This window comes from Gopherus evgoodei, chromosome 2 (genome assembly GCF_007399415.2).
Source record: "Gopherus evgoodei ecotype Sinaloan lineage chromosome 2, rGopEvg1_v1.p, whole genome shotgun sequence".
Classification (NCBI taxonomy): domain Eukaryota; kingdom Metazoa; phylum Chordata; order Testudines; family Testudinidae; genus Gopherus; species Gopherus evgoodei.
In genome coordinates this window covers 45384758-45405020 of record NC_044323.1, presented here as the reverse complement: position 1 = coordinate 45405020, position 20263 = coordinate 45384758, and the positions used below count along the sequence as shown (strand labels likewise).

The 20263-nt window shown below is 40.4% G+C and overlaps 1 protein-coding gene across 1 annotated transcript; it reads left to right on the top strand.

Moving 5' to 3' along the window:
* Positions 1-518: 518 nt before the first annotated feature.
* LRRD1 (leucine rich repeats and death domain containing 1) lies at positions 519-18822 on the top strand. The gene is made up of 5 exons (XM_030550553.1): positions 519-2810; positions 4667-4865; positions 12799-12960; positions 17690-17810; positions 18642-18822. Exons 1-5 carry the CDS (start codon positions 519-521, stop codon positions 18820-18822), a joined length of 2955 nt encoding a protein of 984 aa, XP_030406413.1.
* The last annotated feature ends 1441 nt before the right edge of the window (positions 18823-20263 follow it).

Sequence of the window (20263 nt, the reverse complement as noted above, 5' to 3'; positions counted from 1 at the left end):
TATTTTTTAAATCAGGTCACTTGAGTGCTTAAATATGAATTAAGGAACCTAAAATTAGCCTCCTATTTTTTAAATAAAATGGCCTTTTTTACTTTTCATATTATTTGTCAATCTGAATGTGTTAATCTAGTTATTTTATAAAAACAAAGGGAAATCTCAATTCCCTTTCAACTTAATCCCAGGATTTGGTGACATCATGGAAACCCACAGAACAAATCTAGAGTTGTTTGTGATGCTGTGTTTTTCTGTTATTCTAGTCAAGAAAATCTAGATGACAAAGGACTATACTAAAAAAAATGAGCATCAGAATTAAAGCCAAATCTGGTTTTCAGTAAACAGCCCAAGTAAATGGATGGGTGCATATTTCCATTAAAAATTGTTATTATAAAATTCTGTTATAATCACTGGTTCAGTCCCCTAATGTTAAACAACATGTTGCTTCATATGGTTTCCACACTTTCAATTTTTCAGTTTCTGAAGAGATAACAGGAAAGGAATCAACATCCATTCATCCCACAATGTCCGAAAATTTATCAACAAGCAGGAAGGAAAAGAATGAGGAGGAAGTCGCAGCTGGCCTAAATACTGATGGACTGAATAAAAGCCCTCAAGAGGTTTCTGAAAGTGATGCTAGGAAAGACTCATTACAATCAATAGAGAATCTTGACATGGCTGGAAAATCATCAGCAAGGTCTCTTGAAAAAAAAGATGAACTCATAGTTGGCCTAAATACTGAAGGACTGAATGAAATTTCACATGAAGTTACTGAAGCAGATGCCAATAAAGACATCTTACAATCATTTGAGAGTTTTCAAATTATTGAAGGATTATCAACAAGTATGTCAAATGAAAAATATGATGATGAAAACACAGCTGATTGTAATGATGATGTGATGATGGGACTCCCCCAAGAAGTTTTTGAAACAGATACCAAAAGAGACAAAGTACAATCAGCGGAAAACTTTGAAATAGCAGAAGTATTCTCAACAAGTATATTACCTGAAAAAAAGAGTGATGAATTCCCAGCTGATCTAAATGCTGAGAGGATGATGGAAATCTCTGAGAAGATCTCTGAAAGAGATGTGGAAAAAGACACATTACACTCCCTAGAAAATCTTGAAGTATTTCAAAAATTATCAACAAGTGTGTTACAGGAAACAGGGGATGATGAAGTCACAACTGATCTAAACGCTGAAGAACTAAACCAAATCCCTCAAGAAGTTGTTGAAGGAGATGCTAAAAGAGATCAGTTACAATCAGAAGAGAACCCTGGAGTAGCTGAAAACGTATCAACACATATATTGTATGAGGTAAAACATGGGGACTTTATGGTTAAACTAAATGCTAAAGGATTAAGGGAAATCCCTCAAGTAGTTTTTGAAATACAAACTTTAAAATATTTGCATTTAAACAACAATGAAATCAAAACTTTACATAAAAATCTAGGTAATCTAACAAACCTGGAAATACTATCCGTTGAAGGAAATGGATTGATAGCATTGCCATCTGAAATTTCCCTACTTCACAAACTGAGAGTTTTGAACATCAGTCACAACCAGTTATCATGTCTTCCTAAAGAGTTATCAAAGCTTGTAAATATTAAGCAACTTTTTGTCAGTCACAATAACATTGAAGAATTCCCAGCTGCCTTGGAAAGCCTTGAAACCTTGGAAATTTTAGATGTTGCTGTAAATAATTTAAAAACACTGCCAGAAAATATGATTAGCATGAAAAATTTGAATGTACTCAACCTTGATTCCAATCAAATCTTAATATTCCCAAAGGTCCTCTGTTACCTTCCAAATCTAATCAAACTCAGCATTTCGGGGAACCTTATTCAGAGTTTACCTAAGGACATTAAAGAGCTCAGGAGATTACAAGCCCTTTCAATGAATCACAACAAACTTACATTTCTGCCTGTGCAGCTTTTTCAACTGGCAAAAATACAAAAACTCAGGCTGGATGATAACAAGTTGGAAGTTCTTTCAGACAAAGTTGAGAATTTGCAAGAACTTAGAGTTCTTAGTCTTGCCAACAATTTATTCAAAAACATTTCAGAGAATCTTTGCAATTGTACAATGCTGGAATGTCTTATTCTTCATGGCAATCAGCTAACACAACTTCCTAATAGGATTCACAGATTTAAACGTTTAAGGGAACTTTGCATAAGTAGAAATCAAATGGATAACCTAGATGAACAGATATCACGTATAAAAGGCCTCTCCATTATAGAAGCTTCTGGAAATGCGTTAACGTGCATTCCTGTCGATATAAAAAATTGCATGCAGATAATTAAAGTTGACTTGAGCTACAACAAACTTTCTCAGTTTCCAGATGGATTGTGTGCACTGGTTGCTCTTAAAATCTTAAACCTCAGTGGAAACTATATTTCAGAAATAATAACTGAAATTTCTTTTATTGAAAATTTGGAGCACCTGGAATTAAATAGAAACAAACTGTCCTATTTTTCTGAACACTTGTGCAGACTTACAAAACTAATTTACTTAGATTTAAGTGAAAATGAAATAAATAGCATTCCGAAAGACGTATCTAATATGAAGTATCTCCAGGTCCTTCTGTTATACCACAACAAATTTGTCTCATTTCCCAGGGAACTATGTGCTTTAAATAGTTTACAGACACTTGATCTTTCAGAGAATCAAATACAGTGCATTCCCTCAGATATTTGTAATCTGCAAATGATCAAAGATTTAAATTTGTCAAATAATCAGTTAGTATCTTTTCCATCTGAAATATGTCATCTTTCATCACTGGAGAAACTCAAGTTGTGCCAAATAAACGGGTTGAAGGTAAGAGAACATTGTTTTCTTTGGGCAAAAAAACCACATACAAATTGCTGTACTGAAAAATTAATAGTAGAATTTCTTCTAAGGGTTTTTGTAATGCACCTATAGTTAGCAAAGAACAGGAACAGTTTGTAAATGGGCTAAAATGTAACATAAACGTAATTGGCTACTGACTGAAAATGTCTTTTGTAACTTTTTGGTTATGAATTGATTAAAATATTCTCAGTGATGTAGGTCTGATTCTGACCTCACATTTATGTAACTCAGGAATCTCTCAGTTTGTCATTTTGATAAAAACTGAATTAGTTTGATCAGCATTAATCTAAGTATATTCTATTCCAGTTGCACCTGCAGTGTGGACTCAGGGGCCTCCTATTCTGATGAATATTGACAACCAAAATGACCAATGAGAATTATGCAAATAATCCCACTTCTAGGAATCTTCTGTGTGAAAGGAATAAAACCCTTACAATTTCTATTCCGTGAGTTGAAACAGGAATTAGACAAACACAATATTTATCATTGCAGCCTCACTCATTTCAGCACAGATGATACACAGGATATTTTACTTATAATAGAGAAAATTGCCTCAGATTTCTAAAGTCTAATTTTCTGGACTGCTTGTTTCTTTTGTGCTAAGGAGCAGACCTAAGAAATTCTCCACTAAAAAAACCTTCTCTTCAGACTAAAATAGCAGATGAGTAGTTGTCATGGAGAGAAGTTAGCATTGTGACACTCTACCACCAATGGAAATGGAAGCAAACCCTTATTGTTTCTGAAGCAAGCCCTTCCTTCTCATAACCCAGCACTTATAAATTTAAAGTGTAAGGACACACAATCATTTGCTGAAAAAGTGCTGGAGCTCGCTCATAAAAGAATATTGGCTATTTTAATCTCTCTTGTCACCAAAACTTGCTGAATCAGCATTTCAACATCTGGTTTCTTACACGGCTCTCCTTTCGTGTGTGTGTGTGTGTGTGTGTGTGTGTGTGTGTGTGTGTGTGTGTGTGTGTGTGTGTGTGTGTGTGTAATGACTTCTATAAGGGTACTACATCCTTCACTTGCAGTGAAATAGACTTGGTTATCTAACAGATCTGTTCCATTCCCAATTAGTATGGTAATCCTATTCACTGTACAGAGAAAAAAATAAAAAGAAAAGTCATTCCATTTTACTGTCCCACTGCTGTAAAAGGAAAGCATAGAAGAGAATAAATATTTCTTTTCATTCTGACAACAAAACAAAGGAGAGAAAATATGATTGTTCTTCAGTTTCTTCAAAGAGGGCAAAATCACTTCTTTAGTCACATTTATTAATCAAATAATTAATCAAAAGATTCCCCTCCTCCAGTTCCAACAATGCAGACACTATCCCATAATACAATTGTTATCAGCATTGATAGAAATACCATTTTATTTTATCTAGAGAACATTCTTCTGCCGATTCTATGCCTATCACGAGGGCCGGCTCCAGGCACCAGCGAACGAAGCAGGTGCTTGGGGCGGCCAATGGGAAGGGGCAGCATGTCTGGGTCTTTGGCGGCAATTTGGTGGCGGGTCCTTCTCAGAGCGAAGGACCCACAACTGAATTGCCACCAAGGAATGAAGCGGCATGGTAGAGCAGCTGCCGCCAAAGTGCAGCAAAAAAGCCTGAGCCAGCCCTGCCTATCGCCAAAATTCTTACTGGAAAATAAATCATTATCCATCAGAATGGAAGACTATAAGTTTTTATTGGTGGAACTGAGATACAGAACATCATTTTATAAGTAGAAAAAATTACCTTTTCAGCTTTTTATGCAAGAAAATACTGTCTTTTACTAAATAAATGAGTAAATGTAGCAATTATTTTATCTGTTTCCCAGTTAACTAAACTTCCAGAGGAGCTGTCTAAACTGACTTGCCTCAGAGAGCTGGATATATCTCACAATGCATTAAAAGACATTCCAGAAGGCATAGGGGAACTGAAACACTTGGTCAGCTTAACTGCAAATAATAATTACATTAGTCAGCTTCCCAAATCTGTTACATCATTGAGTGATCTACAACAACTCAATCTGAGTGGTACGTATCAGGTGCCCCATCCGTTATTGAATGCGAGCATAAAAATATTGAGCCAGTGGAGTCTATAAATATATTAATTAAGCAAACAGGTTGAGGGAGAGAGAAAAATGCAACTTCCCATTTTTCATGTATACTGCAGTATCTGTGGTGTCTTCATACTATAAAACCTCTCTCAAGTTTAGCATCTCCTAGCATGTCTGTTGCAGGGACCTAACTCTGGAATTACACACATGATCTGATTTTACTTTCATATGAACGTGAGACTATTAAAGGCATTAGACACATGTGAGATGGCAGATATTAAGTGTTAATAATTATTCTAGGTGGCTTCCAGTCAGTTACAGAGTTGATTGTTGTTTTTTGGTGGGAGGAATTCCTATTTTGTGGATAATATTACTTGTGGATAATCCAAACTGAGCTATCTGCCTTTACACTCACAGTATAATATCTTGTGGGGACAAACATTTACTTGAGATTCAACTCTTCTTGCTCACTAAGACCTGTATCCACAAGGCCTCAGGCTTAGGGGCTTAAGTCCCGTTTATAGGCACCACTGCAATCCACCAGGCTCCTGGTTGGCTGCCACTTAACCTCATTGGCATATAAATTTTTGCAATAAAAGTTTCCTAGGTGCCTGTGTTTCTGCCCCTGGGCATACATATTCCTGCCCCATTCTAGGCATCTGGAACACCTATCTCTCATCTAAGCCCCAGGACAATCCATGACTTGGGGGAAGATAGGATATCCCGTGCCTAAGTCATGTGCAGGGCCTGAGCATGCTCAGAGGCCACTAGAGATACACAAAACAAGTGTGTGTGTGTGCATGTGTGTAAAGGAGGCTTTCCCTTTAACCCAGTGGTTAGGGTATTCAACTTGGGATATAGGACACCACCAGTTCAAGTTCCTGCTCTGACTAACTCAGGCTTTATAGATCTCAGTGCTGTTTCTGTCGTTTTCTAGACAAGTAAAAGTTCAGTGTCACAATGCCTAAGTCCCTTTGTGGGTTCAGGCCTAAGTTTCTGGAAGCACTTAGGATTATCAGAGCTAAAGTCTATGGATAGGACCTATTCTTGGTTGTTTGGGAAGCACTGGTTCTGTTGTTGGTAGAGATTCTCAGCATCTCCCTTAGGGGCAAGTGCTAGTAGATGCTATTTTAAGGTCTCATCTCAAGAAATCACCTTCTGATGTTGACAGTCTCACTAACTATTGACCTGCCCACAGTCTTCATGGAAACATTGGCTGAGGTGGTAATGGGGCAATGATGGTGGTCACTGGAGTCCTCAGATTTCCTTGTCTCCAGTCAATTGAGTTCTAAGCTTGGGTCTGAGACAGAAACTCTGATGCTGGTGGTCGCCTCCAAATAGTAGATGAGGAGTGTTCATCCTGAATCTTTTAGATCTACCTGCTGCCTTTGATACGATTTGCCAAGAGGTGTTGCTAACACAACTCTAGTTCCTAGCAAGGTTATATATATTAACTCTTAAGTGTCTTTGTTTTTTTTTGTTTTTTTGTTTTCTTTTTAAAGAGAACTCTGAGGGTAGTTTGGGACAAATTGCTTATTTGCTTCCAGGTTGGTCTCGTGTGGTACAACAGGATTTACTGTGTCAGCCCTCCTGTACAACTTGTATTTCAGGTCATTATTAGGGTTATTTAGGAGACATGGCCTACACTAGTTTCAGAATACTGATGATACCCAGCTCTATATCTCCATCATTTTTGAGCCTCAAACAGTTTCTGTATGAGATTGGATGAGGATAATTCCAGACAAAATTGAAGTAATTGTCAATAGGTTATGGGGAAGCAAATTAAAGAAGTACTTTGGTGCTGCTATTTATAACACAGTTTCACAATATGGTGCTTGCTCAGTTAACATCTGTGGGCAAAATCAGTTCTTTCCATTTGCACCTGGTGAGATGACTGTAACCATCTAATTTGGTTGTGGGCTTTCACTAAAGTTTTCCATACATTTGTCACCTAAAGACCAGGCTACTCTAATGTGTTCTGTGGTACATATTAAGACCATGGGGAAGCTGAAGCTAATGATGACTGGCTGCAAAAATGTAAGTAGAATTTAATCCAATGAATAAATTGCACCTATGCCATGTACTAGACATCTACTGGTTTCTGAATGGGTGTTCCTTTTAACTTATAAAGTAGGGCTGTCGATGAATCGCAGTTAACTCATACAATTAACTAAAAAAATTAATTGCAATTAAAAAATGAATCATGATTAATCACAGTTTTAATTGCACTGTTAAACAATAGAATACCAGTTGAAATTTATTAAGTATTTTGGACGTGTTTCTACATTTTCATATATATTGTATTCTCTGTTGTAATTGAAATCAAAGTGTATTTTTATTACAAATATTTGCACTATAAAAATGATAAAAGAAATAGTATTTTTCAATTCACCTCATACAAGTACTTTAGTGCAATCTTTTTGTCCTGAAAGTATAACTTACAAATGTAGATTTTTTTTGTTACATAACTGCACTCAGAAACAAAATAATGTAAAACTTCAGAGCCTACAAGTCCATTCAGTCCTACTTCTTGTTCAGCCAATCGCTAAGACAAACAAGTTTGTTTACATTTACAGGAGATAATTCAGCACTCTTCTTATTTACAATGCAACAGAAAGTGAGAACAGGCATTTGCATGGCACGTTTGTAGGCAGCATTGCAAGGTATTTATGTTAAAAGGTTTTAATGCTGGTTAAAAAAAAATTGTGTTAATTACATTTGTGACTGAACTCCTTGGGGAAGAATTGTATGTCTCCTGCTCTGTTTTACCTGCATTCTGTCATATATTTTGTATTATAGCAGTCTCGGATGATGACTCAGCACATGTTGTTCCTTTTTAAGAATACTTTCATGCAGATTTGACAAAACACAACGAAGATACCAAAATGAGATTTCTAAAGATAACTACAGCACTTGACCCAAGGTTTAAGAATCTGAAGTGCCGTCCAAAATCTGAGAGGGACAAAGTGTGAAGCATGCTTTCAGAAGTCTTAAAAGAGCAACAGTCTGATGCGAAAACTACAGAAGCTGAACCACCAAAAAAGAAAATCAACTTTCTGCTGGTGGCATCTAACTCAGATTATGAAAATAAATATGGTCTTCTTTGGATCATTATCAAGCAGAACCCGTCATCAGCTTGGACACATATCTTCTGCAATGGTGGTTGAATTTTGAAGGGACATATAAATTTTTAGTGCATCTGGCACGTAAATATCTTGCAACCCCGGCTACAACAATGCCATGTGAATGAACGCCTGTTCTCACTTTCAGGTGATATTATAAACAAGAAGCGGGCAGCATTATCTCCGGCAAATTGTAACCAAACTTGTTTGTTTGAGCGAGTGGCTGAAGTAGGACTGAGTGGACTTGTAGGTGCTAAAGTTTTACATTATTTTATTTTTGAATGCAGTTTTTTTGTACATAATTCTACATTTGTAAGTTCAACTTTCACAATAAAAAGATTGCACTAGAATTCTTCTATTATGTGAATTGAAAAATACAATTTGGTTTTTTTACAGTGCAAATATTTGTAATAAAAAATAAATATAAAGTGAGTACTGTACACTTTGTATTCTGTGTTGTAATTGAAATCAATATATTTGAAAATATTTAAATAAATTGTATTGTTAACAGTATGATTAATCATAATTAATTTTATCATGCAATTTTTAATTGCTCAACAGCTCTACTTATTTTCAAATTGTATTTTTAATTATATCTATAAAATAACTTAAAATTTGTACCAAATTAAATGTGGTTCCAAGTGTGATACCAATAGAAATGATGGAGTCAAATGTTATTGAGTCACGTATATGATTGTGATTGGTAAACATAAATGCCAAAATAATTAGAAAAATAAAATCACATTCTTAATAAAAGAAAGATTAATCACTTATGTTAAAATTAAGTAAATATGTTTTTAGTGGAGTGAAAAACAGTTGACTAAAATAGAATAGATAATGGCAGTAACACAGACTGTGTCTGTTAGAGAAAGTAAGAAGATTTTATTATATTTATTTATCTCAACTAAAGATAATGTACACAGTATCAAGCTCGTGTTTCTGATAGCTGTGTTAAGGCTCCAAAACTGATACCTCAAGTCTTGGGATTGGGAATATCTTGCTGTATTATCTCCTGATTGTTCTGAATTTACATATAAACTTAAAATATTACTTTAATTGGTGTTTATACATGTTTTTCTTTCTTTATATACTAATTAAATAGAGTGCTTCTCTCAGCTAATTTCTAAGCTATTATCCGCACAAAAAGTCACATTTTCAGGTGCCTAAGTAGTCCCTGGAATTACAGTTAAAGTTGCCCTCTCCCAAATCTGAAATGGCACCATTGCTTCTCCCTGCCTGGTTCACATCCCCAGTGTGCGGCTGCCTGCTGCAGCTGCACATGCTCTGGACAAGGCTGACAACACTTAGGTTTGCAAACTGGCTGGGGCTCAGGAGCTGCACAGACCCAGCATCGATCCCCTTTCCAGCCCACTGCCTCCTCCAGGTGCCACTAAGGATGGAGGACAGAGCACAAGGAGTCTGGGTAACGCTTCCTACAGTACCTGTGCTCATTTAACCCTCTCTTGCTCTCTAGCACTGAGGCCTCGTGCTCCAGATTGACAACAATGTGAGTTTTTGTATTATGGCTGAGTCTTCACATCTTCCAAATATCTACTTTGCCATGTGCAAATGGCTAATTTTAAAATATAATACAGTATATTCTCTGATTTAAAGTAATTAGCTATTAGCATTAGCTAACCAGTATTTTTCCAGATCCTTGCATTTATTAATTATTATTATTATTAGTGTTGGTGTCACTAAGCATAACCCTACGTAACTCGGGAGGGTGGAAGGCCACAAGAGTATGGAGCCTTCCTGGTTTTAGGCCTCAGCAGACAAGAGTCCCTCCATGTTTGAACTTTAATCGACCTAAAAGGCCAGGTGTAACAGCCGTTATCAGTTGCAACAGTTCTAACTGGTCTAAAGCAGAAATAATGAGGCCTGTGCACCTTTAGCAGAAGGACAAGATAACTTGCAGAAGGAAAACTTACTAATGAGCTGCCGCGGCCAAGATTACTTAATGCACCTGCGCTTACGTAATTGCTACAGGGGGAGGAAGGAGGAGGAGGGAGGGGAAACGGGGGATTGCTAGTCAATGAGAAAAGTTCTCATGGATTTAAAGGAACAGACTGCTTGTTTTAGGTGTGCTTGATCTGAGTCAATCTCCCTGCACCGCTTTGAGATCTCAAATAAACTTGGTTTGCTTCTCCACCCTGGTGTGTTTATTGGCGCGGCACACCAGGCGACGGACCCCCCCACACACTGTTGCTTGGCCTCAGGCAGTTATCTGCCGGCAACATTAGTGTTATTAGTTTATTTATGTATTGACTTTAGTTTTTTTCCTATTGATTTTCTGTGAATAAATGTTGCACCAGTGAGCTGCCATAGATGAAGTTTAAAACCATCTGTCTGCATATATTTTTATTCTCCTTTTGAAGATAACAGTTAAAACACACATTTAAGTGCACATTGTTAAAAAAATAAGCTTGCAAATACCTTTTAACGATGTATTTATGTGCCAGATATGCTAAACATTCGCATGCCCCTTCATGCTTAGTCTCTCCTGTTAAAGCGATTCTGCTGTGGATAAATTACAGAAGAGTGATTAGAACAGCGGGACTGGAACTAGGGGGTCTCCCACCTCTCAGGAGGAGAGTGTCTATCTCACTTTCTCTCTCTAACCCAATGACACTTTAAGTATTTATCCACAGTAGAACAGTCATTGGGACAGAGCGAAAGAGGGAGAGAGAATGACTCTAGTTCAGTTGTTAAAACACCCCCTAATCCTGGGCTAAAATTTTTAAGGATTTTGCAGGATTTTGCATGGGCCTAGATCTGGTAAGTGTGCTCAGAGGGTGCCTAACAGATAGGGTTGCCAGGCATCTGGTTTTCGACTGGAACGCCTGGTTGAAAACATTCTGGTCCGCAGTGCAGCGGGAGCCTGGGGCTAAGGCAGGCTCCCTGCCTGCCCTAGCTCCGCGTGGCTCCCGGAAGCGGCTGCCAGGTCCCTGCAGTCCTTAGGCATTGGGGTTTCTGCAGCTTCCATTGGCCAGGAACTGCAACCAATGGGAGCTGTGGGGGGTGGCGCCTGCGGATGCGAAAGCAGCATGCACCGCGCAGAGCCACCTCACCATTCATGGGCCTAGAGGCTGCAGGGACCTGGCGGTCGCTTCCTCTGAGCTGTGGTAAGTGCCGCCAGAACCCCACACTCCAACCCCCTGCTTGGAGTCCCCTCTCATACCCCAAGTCCCTCATTCCCTTCATAGTTCAGTGCTTTATAACAACAACAGATTATTCAAAATTTGTGAATTGGTAATTGATTTCTTTAAGGAAAATTTAATCTGAATTTTCTTTAGTGTAGAGCATATATAAATAGACATTTTGTCTTAAAATCAGATGACAGTCCAGCGGAGAGTTAAGTTCTATTGAAGCCAAACTCTAGTGCTCTACCACTTCTGAAATATTTTATTTGACGATTCTGAAAGGGTATAGAATATGTTTTTAAATATAAGTTTACTTTTATATGCTTGAGGGGAAACCTACTCCCAATTTATCTGTTGAACATAAAACCTCAAAGATCTCAGCCACCTGCAGTGTGCTGGAGTTGGGATTGTAAAGGAATATGGCAGTTTGCTGCCCAGTGTCTCAGTTGAGTGAAGGTTATGCATCTCTTCCTGCTCATCCACTGTGCTTTACAGTCAGCTGGACTGCTTAGAAGTCCTGATTTGGAAGTTATTTAAATGTTCCATGATTAGCATTATGTAAATGATTTTCCTTTTACTTACACCAGTGTAACTCAGGAGTAACCAGTTCAGAATTTCTTTCTGTTTCGTTACTCTGATCTTATTACTCTTCTCTTCAAGTCTCTTCACTGGCATTCCCTACCCTTCTGCTCTGAGTTCAAGTTTCTTCTCACCCTCAAGGCCCTGCTCAACTTCTCTCCTATTTGCTTTTCTGCTTTCATTATTGTTCCCCTCTATTCCTCATTTTCCAAGCCTCCTATCTCTTTCTCTGCTTCTCCTGATTCCTTTGTAGTATTCACTCGTCTTCACTCCTCTTCTTCCATTGGAGCAGTCTCCTTTTTCTTGTGCCTCTACTAATGGATCTCCATCTCTTCCTTCAATGTCTCCTGAAGACAGACTTCCTCCATAAGTTCTAACAATGACTTCTGTAAGATTCTCAGGGCCACACAGAGGATTCAGGGGGCCTGGGGCAAGGCCGGAACTTCGGCGGCAATTCAGCGGTGGGTCCCTCTCGGAGGGAAGGACCTGCTGCCGAATTGCCACCGAAGAATGAAGCGGCAGTGGTAGAGCAGCCTAAGTGCTGCCGATTGTGGCTCCTGCCTCCCCGGCTTGTACTTACCAGGCGGCACTCTGAGGCTTTGGCAGCACTTCAGAGGTGGGTCCTTCACTCGCTCCGAGTCTTCCACTGCACTGAAGGACCCGCCGCCGAAGACCTGGAGCGAGTGAAGGGCCCGCCGCCGAAGACCGAGAGTGGCTTGCGAGGTCCCTGTGGGGTCCGGGGCCAATTACCCCACTTACCGTCCTCCCCCCCCGAGTGGCCCTGAAGATTCCTACTCTATTTCAAACTTTTACAAGCACCTGATCTATTATTTGTGTCTGGACCTTTCTAACTTATACCTCTATTATGAACTTGATCCAAAGCCTATTAAAGTCAATGGAAAGATTCACTATATTGCAAACATCTTGAAGCAGGGACTCTGTACATGGCTGAACTTATCAGAATCAACAAATAATTTTAAAGGAATTTCCTTGCTTTGTTACTCATGTACTGAAATTCTTTAGCTCAATAGAATACAAATATAATTAACTATTTGTATTTTGTCAGGAAATCATTTAATATGTTTGCCGAGTGGGCTCCGACATCTTCAGTCACTGAAGGATATAAATTTTGATGGAAATCCTCTGATCAGACCTCCACAGGAAGTCTGTAAAGGAAAACAACTATATACCATTGTATGCTACCTGGAGAGTGCTGATGAAAGAGATGGTATGTTAAGAACAAGTATATTATAACGCAGTATCCTGGAAAACATGCTGTTTAAATGTTAAAGACTGCCTACTGTAGCAGGTATTAGAAATCCAGTGTTTTGCTAATTTAAGAAGTCAGGTTTCATATTTGTAATGTTTTCCCTTGCCTTGTCCTCATCCTAATGCTTACGGTTAGTGGTAACAGAATTTAATTATAATCTACAATCTACCTAATTTTGTAGGGATCAAATAATGTTAATATCAGATGGCGTGTCTGCTGGATTGTACCCCCTTCTGGCCAAGCATATCACTGTAAGCACTCCCTGCCTTGGTTTCCTCTAATTCACCATCAATATGTTCAATGAGGCTTCTGAGGAGTCTAGTTTATTAACGAAGGCCCAACAAGAATACAAATAACCCTTCATCCCAGCATCTGAGATGGGAGAGTCAAGTCTTAGTTTATCTGCTCTCACCTGTATCCACTTCTCCTCTCCATCCAGGCCCTTAACCATCGGGGTTCTCTTGGCTCAAGTACCTTCCCTGGAATCAGGCCTCTTATTGCTACTTGGGAAGAGTCCTCCCCTGGAGCCAGAAGTCCACAGAGATCTGTCAACTGCATCTATTCTCGAAGGCAGCATGTAATTCTTGATGGGATGTACTTCCTGCCACTGTTTGAGAGACCCATTCACTGAGATCAGGGATTCCTGGAGGCCTGCAAACTTTAGCTCTTTCCTTAGGAATCTCCTTTCTCTAGGAACATACCTTGTAGTCTACCTTTTCCGGTGAGCTCTCCCACAAGTTCCATGTCCCTATGAGCACACATTCTAGGCTCTTTTGGCCCAGATCGACAAAGGGACTTAGGTGCTGCAATCCTCAGCATTGCAATGCCTAACTTTTAGGCCCCTAAATGTCACAGGAACAAAACTTCAATCCACAAAGCCCGAGTTAGGCATCTTGGTTACCTTGGAATGGGATCTGCAAAAGCCAACATGCTATGCAGGGAGCTGCCTAAGCTAGCCAGCAGCAGCTGTTGATGACAGGGGTATGTCCTAAGCCCTCCTTCCCACCCTTGGAGACAGTGCCTAATTCCAGGCAACAGGGAGATGTCTGTCTCTGCTTAGTGATCCATGAATGGGAACCAGCTGCCTGGAGTCAGGCAGTTGAGGTGCTTAAGGCATTTCTTATGGGAATAAGTTAAGTGCCTGCCTCACTCCACAGAAAATGGCTGGAGGAGAAGAAAATAGTGGTGATGCCTAAGTGATAACTTTTAGCCCAGTGGTTAGAGCACTCACCTATGATGTGGGAGACGCAGGTTAAATGTCAGATGGGGAGAAAGGATTTGAACAGAGGTCTCCTACCTCACACTAGGTGCTCAAACCACTGATCTATGGGATATTCTGATGCAACCTAGCCCAGATAATCCCTTTCATGATTATTAGGTAATTAACTGCCAACCAGCCACCTAGGTAACTAATTATGTCCAGTCTTTTGGCTCCTCCTCTTTTACAGAAGTCTGTCACAGGTAGCCTGGGCTCTGGCTCTCTATAATAGACCAGCCCCCCATGACAGGTATCAAGTTTGAGGTTTTTAAGGAGTCTTATTGTGTTGAAGCTGCATATCTTAGATCGATCCTTCCTGTCGTCCCCCCCCCCGCCAAGTGTAGACCAGGCCTTAGAGTCTTGCATACAGTTATTCTTAATACTAAGTAACAAAAACATGGTTAAAGGGGAGTTAAGTCTGCTTAGCTGTGCCTAGTATCCTTCCAAAGGAGAAGTTGACAGTCAAAACCAGAAACCTGGATCCAGGAAATACACTAAAACAAAAACATAGAAAACCAGGAAATGCAGAGTTAGCATCATTATGCCCCTTTCCCCCACTAACTCTGACCCTCTGAAGATAGCAATAGGCACTAGGAATGAAGTAGTACCTCACCCTTCCCTAACACTACCTGCCATTTTCTCTGCCCCCCCCCAATCCAAACACCTGTTCATACTCTCCCACAGGCCCTTCTGTGCTCTGTGCAACACCATTGGTCCAGGGACCAGTAGTGGCAGGTTAACAGATATCATCCTGGATAAGAAGACTAAGTGAAGGATATGGCAATGTGATCCCCCATATATGGATACTTTGGGGCAGGAATCAGAGGAGTTTAAGTACTTAAAACTTCTTTAGCATTTCCCCAACAATTCTCTTCTTCACTTTACTTGATTAACCACTAAATATATTAGAGAGTGGCATGACAATTCTGCCTATGTTAAGTGTTACGATTTTCTGGTGTAGGAATCATAACTTAACTCTGCATTTCCTGATTTTCTAATGTATGTGTTTTATTTGGTTGAATGTATTTCCTGGATCTCACAGGTTTCTGGCTGCTAATTTCAATACTGTGGAAGGGTACTAGGCAAATCTAGGTAGCCTTACCTCCACTTCAACAAAGTTTTTGATAGTGGGTTCCATTGCTTTTTGACAAGTTTCAGAGTGGTAGCCATGTTAGTCTGTATCAGCAAAAACAATGAGGAGTCCTTCTGGCACCTTGGAGACTAACAAATTTATTTGGGCATAAGCTTTCATGTGCTAAAACCCACTTCATCAGATGCATGGAGTGGAAAATACAGAGGCAGATATAAATACACAGCACATGAAAAGATGGAGGTTGCCTTACCAAGTTGGGAGGGAGGTCAGTGCTAACGAGCCAATTCAGTTAAGGTGGAAGTGGGCTATTCTTAACAGTTGACACGAAGGGGTGAATATCCAAGGAAGAAAAATCACTTTTGCAGTGCTAATGAGGCCAATGTAATCAAGGTGGCTCATTTCAAACAGTTGACAAGAAGGTGTGAGTATTAGCGGGGGAAATTAGTTTTTGTAATGACCCATCCACTCCCAGTCTTTACTCAGGCCTAATTTGATGGTGTCAAGTTTGCAAATTAATTCCAGTTCTGCAGTTTCTCACTGGAGTCTGTTTTTGAAGGTTTTTTTTTTGAAGAATTGCCACTTTTAAGTCTGCTATTGAGTGTCCAGGGAGATTGAAGTGTTCTCCTACTGGTTTTTGAATGTTATAATTCTTGATGTCAGATTTGTGTCCATTTATTCTTTTGCATTGAGATTGTCCAGTTTGGCCAATGTACATGGCAGAGGGGCATTGCTGGGACATGTTACATTGGTAGATGTGCAGGTGAACGAGACCCTGATGTGTGGCTGATGTGGTTAGGATGGAACAGCATCATAAGACCTAACCACAGCTTCAGCAGCTCAGAAGGCAGAGAGCCTCTCTGCCTCTTTCCAGAAGTGGGAAGGGATTCCCATTTTTGGCCAGCTCCAATTTTAAGAAATGTATCTATCAGCTGGAAACATCACCAAGAAGGATGGGGGAAAATAGCCAGAGCTTTAGAGCCATCCGTAAAGTCCATACCCCACACTGGATGCACTCTTTGTCTCCAGGAGTGAGTGATAGGGAGTTCCAAAGTTCTTTCTCCTAAGCAGGGAGAAAGAGGTGTTGCTAAAGCCTTATGCTCACACCTACTATAGGAGGCTTACAGAAGTATAAACTGCCCAGTTCATCTCAATGGCGTGTTCTCCTTCCCTGTTGGTGTCAATCCTGCATGTCTGTGCTATGCATGAAGCATGGCTGATCTTGGGCTTGTCTTCACTACTGAGGTAAGTCAAGCTAAGTTACGCCACTCCAGCTATGTGAATAACATAGCTGGAGTCAATGTTGTTTAGGTCAACTTACCCCATGGCTTCAATGTGCTGCATCGATGGGAGATGCTCACCAGTCAACTTATCTTACTCTTCTCGGAGAGGTGGAGTACCAGGGTCAACCAGAGAGCGTCCTGCCATTGATTTAGTGGGTCTTCACTAGCCCCGCTAAATCAATCCCTGCCTCACTGACTGCAGCAGCATTGATCTCCCTGTAGTGAAGATAAGATACTTATCCTGGTCTCAGCATTGTTGGTCTCTGCCTGTACCAGATCTGCCTATTCTGCATTCCTCATCCTTGTGCATGTACTATATATTTTTGACATGTACTGAGCCATCATTTTTAAAACAAGTAATTTTGCTGAGGCTGTATCTTGGGAATCTTTTAACAAAATGATCAAAAAATTGCATCTCAGATTACTATGCACTCTGAAGTGGCACACCTACTTTCAAGCTAAACTGACGATACATATGGATTTCAGAGCACTTTGAATTAGTACATATAAGATGTGTTTAGGTGTGTGAACTGCTTCATTCACCCCCGTGGCTTTTTTCCAACTCAGTGAGAAAGCCTCATGGCCATAAATACAGCCTGAAACAATTGAGATGCATGAACTTACCCCACTGGTGTGTTTTGTTCTACAGTTTCACCAGTGTACCAATAATATGCACCCTGCCTGTTTTTTCTCAACTCCCTACATGACTCCATGTCCTAGTTCTGTGAGTCTCTGGTCATTTGCTGTATCAGACACATCTCAGCTCCCTGCCCTGATCTGAGGGCTGTGTGTGTGTGTTTTCCGTTTCCTCCCCGTCAGTTGTCAGCTCCCTGCTACAGTCATAATACTGTCTGTCTGTGCCGTAACGAGAACCTGCCAGTTTTCAGTCCTGCACTCTCTCGCTTCTGCATGTCTTTGCAATAACCAGAGTCTTGTAACGGATAAGCGGCATCCACAACTGAAAAAAGATTAATAGCTGTACAAATGGTGAATGTTAGAGAAATTATATTAGTTTCATTTGATAAAGCATAACACTTGTAATATGTTTATATTCAGGGAAAATTTTGCAGAAGATATTTAAGATAATTTCTGGGAACGTTTCCTTTGAAAATTTTGAATTTTTCTGCCAGAAACTGCAATTTAATAATGCTGAAATTAAATCTCTTGAAAATAACAGGTTAGTTACAAATAAAAGCTTACAAAATAGTCTTATTCTTAGTATAATTTAGTTTCTGTTACTGTTTTTATGTCATGTAATAAACTATTGTGATAGTGATATAGTCAAATATGTTATATACTGTGACAGACCCAGACCAGTGGGATACAGGACTCTGGTAGAGGGCAAATATATTGGTCACTGGATGAGTAGTTTTCTGTTCCCTGAGTGATCAGAGCAGGGGCTACACTAGAGTAATCAGGAACCTGCTAGAACCAATTAAGGCAGACAGGCTGATTAGAACACCTGCAACCAATCAAGGCAGGCCAATCAAGGCACCTGGCTTTAAAAAGGAGCTCACTCCAATCAGGCCAGAGGAGAGGCAGTGCATGTGAGGAGCTAGGAGCAAAAGGGTATGTTGCTGTAGGGTTAAGGAGTATAAATGTTGTCAGACACCAGGAGGAAAGTCCTGTGGTGAGGATAAAGAAGGGGTTTGGAGGAGGCCATGGGGAAATAGCCCAGATAGTTGTAGCTGTCATGCAGCTGTTACAGGAGGTGCTATAGACAGCTGCAATCCACAGGGCCCTGGGCTGGAACCTGGAGTAGAGGGCAGGCCTGGGTTCCCCCCAAACCTCCCAGCTCCTGATCAGACACAGGAGGAGTTGACTCAGACTGTGGGGAAGATCACTGAGGTGAGCAGATCTGCCAATAAGTGCAGAACCCACCAAGGTAGAGGAGGAACTTTGTCACAATGCATATACTATCAAACTGTTGTATATAGCATATGCATCTATTTAAGCCTTTGACTTTCTCAAACATCTTCTCAGTAGTATTTTTATTTTTTCTGTTTAGGTCTCTTGTATTGGAAGAGAAAATCCTCCAGGCACTGGAGAGCTGGAAAAGTGAAAACAAAGCTCTAACTCCTGCTGAAATGATAGATCAGTTGATCAGAGTATTAACAATGACAGGCATGCATTACCTGACCAACAAAGTGAAAGCTTTAAAACTCTATACACAGTCAGTAAAATTCTAAATAGCTGATGCATAAAAAAGCATTCTTATTTGTGAACAAGATGAAAGCTTGTGATATAATTATCTGTATCTGAAAATATCATTCTGAATGCACTGTAAATTGAGAGACTGAATGGTTGGTTTCTTATTAAAAGTTGGTTTGTATGTCTTTTCAAAATGTCTTGAGTCCAAAAACTCCCCCCACAAACACTCAAACCTTCAATGCCCTTTTTTCTTGATTTCTAGAGTGGGAAAGAAGCATTTTTAATAAGCTAAAAATACATTATCTGCTTACAGTGCATGTAAGATATGAAATCAAGAAAGTAACTTTTTACCTGAAATTGCTGTATCAATCTGATTTCTTTATTATTGTGAGATCTCCTACACTTAAATTCTTGAATAATTATATACTTTTCAAATTCTTTGTTCTCCATTTTAATGGGTTATTTAGCACAAACTTTAGAAGGAGTATGTGGTTATATACTTTTCCCACTTGTTTAAAGTCTGTTAATGTGTGTGGGAGGGGCATTGTCCTTACCTGCCCAGTCCCAGATTGTAAAGGCATATTGCTGGAGGGTAAGGTATCAATGCCAATGCTGGCTTCTTTTATTCTGCCTAGGCGGGGAACCAAGGAGACAGCCCTGAAAACTGTGAGCTGGACTTGAGGGGTGGGGGTGTGTGTGTGTAGTGAGGCAGATTGGCTGCCCAAAGACCCAGAGTGTCATAAACCATGTAGAATATAGTTGTTAATTCAAAATAGCCTATTTCTTACCTCAGAATATTAGTTTCTTTCTGAGAGGGTGTTTGGTGCAGGAGGGTATGCTGACCTAGGGCAGGTGGTTGGGGTGCAGGAGGTGGTGTGAAGTGCAGGCTTTGTCTGGGAGACGCTTACCACAGGCAGCTCCCAGCCAGTGATGCAGCAGGGCCCAGGCAGGCTGCCTGCCTGCATGTCATGGCCCGATGTCGCTCCCAAAAGTGGCTGGCTGCTGTCACATCTCTGTGTGCCCCTGGGCATAGGCACCAACTTCCCCTCTTTCATCTGGGTGCTCAACCTCCCCTCTGCCCTTGGCTGTGCCCCCACTCAAACCCTTCCATGAGGCCCTGCCCCTGCCCTGCCTCTTTACACCCCTTCCCTGCCCCCATTCCAACCCCTTTCCCAAAGTCCACCCCCCTCTCTGCCAATATTCCAACTCCTTCCCAAAATCCCCACCTCCTCTTCTAAGTGCATCACGTTCCTGTTCCTCCCCCCGATCCTGGAGCATGCTAACACTGCAAAACCAGTGTTTGGTGGTGGCTGGGTGGGAAATGCTTGGAGGTAGGTGGAGGAGCGGGGACATGGCACACTCAAGAGAGGAGAAGGAAGTGGGGCAGGGGGTGAAGGGAGCTTGGCTGCCGATGGGTGCAGAGCACCCACTAATTTTTCCCCGTTGGTGCTCCAGCCCTGGAGCACCGATGGAGTCAGT

Coding starts and splice junctions, on each gene's coding strand:
- LRRD1 (XM_030550553.1), top strand. CDS start 519: ATGTCCGAAAATTTATCAACAAGCAGGAAGGAAAAGAATGAGGAGGAA. Junction 2,811..4,666: donor GCCAAATAAACGGGTTGAAG/GTAAGAGAACAT, acceptor TCTGTTTCCCAG/TTAACTAAACTTCCAGAGGA. Junction 12,961..17,689: donor GAGTGCTGATGAAAGAGATG/GTATGTTAAGAA, acceptor GTTTATATTCAG/GGAAAATTTTGCAGAAGATA.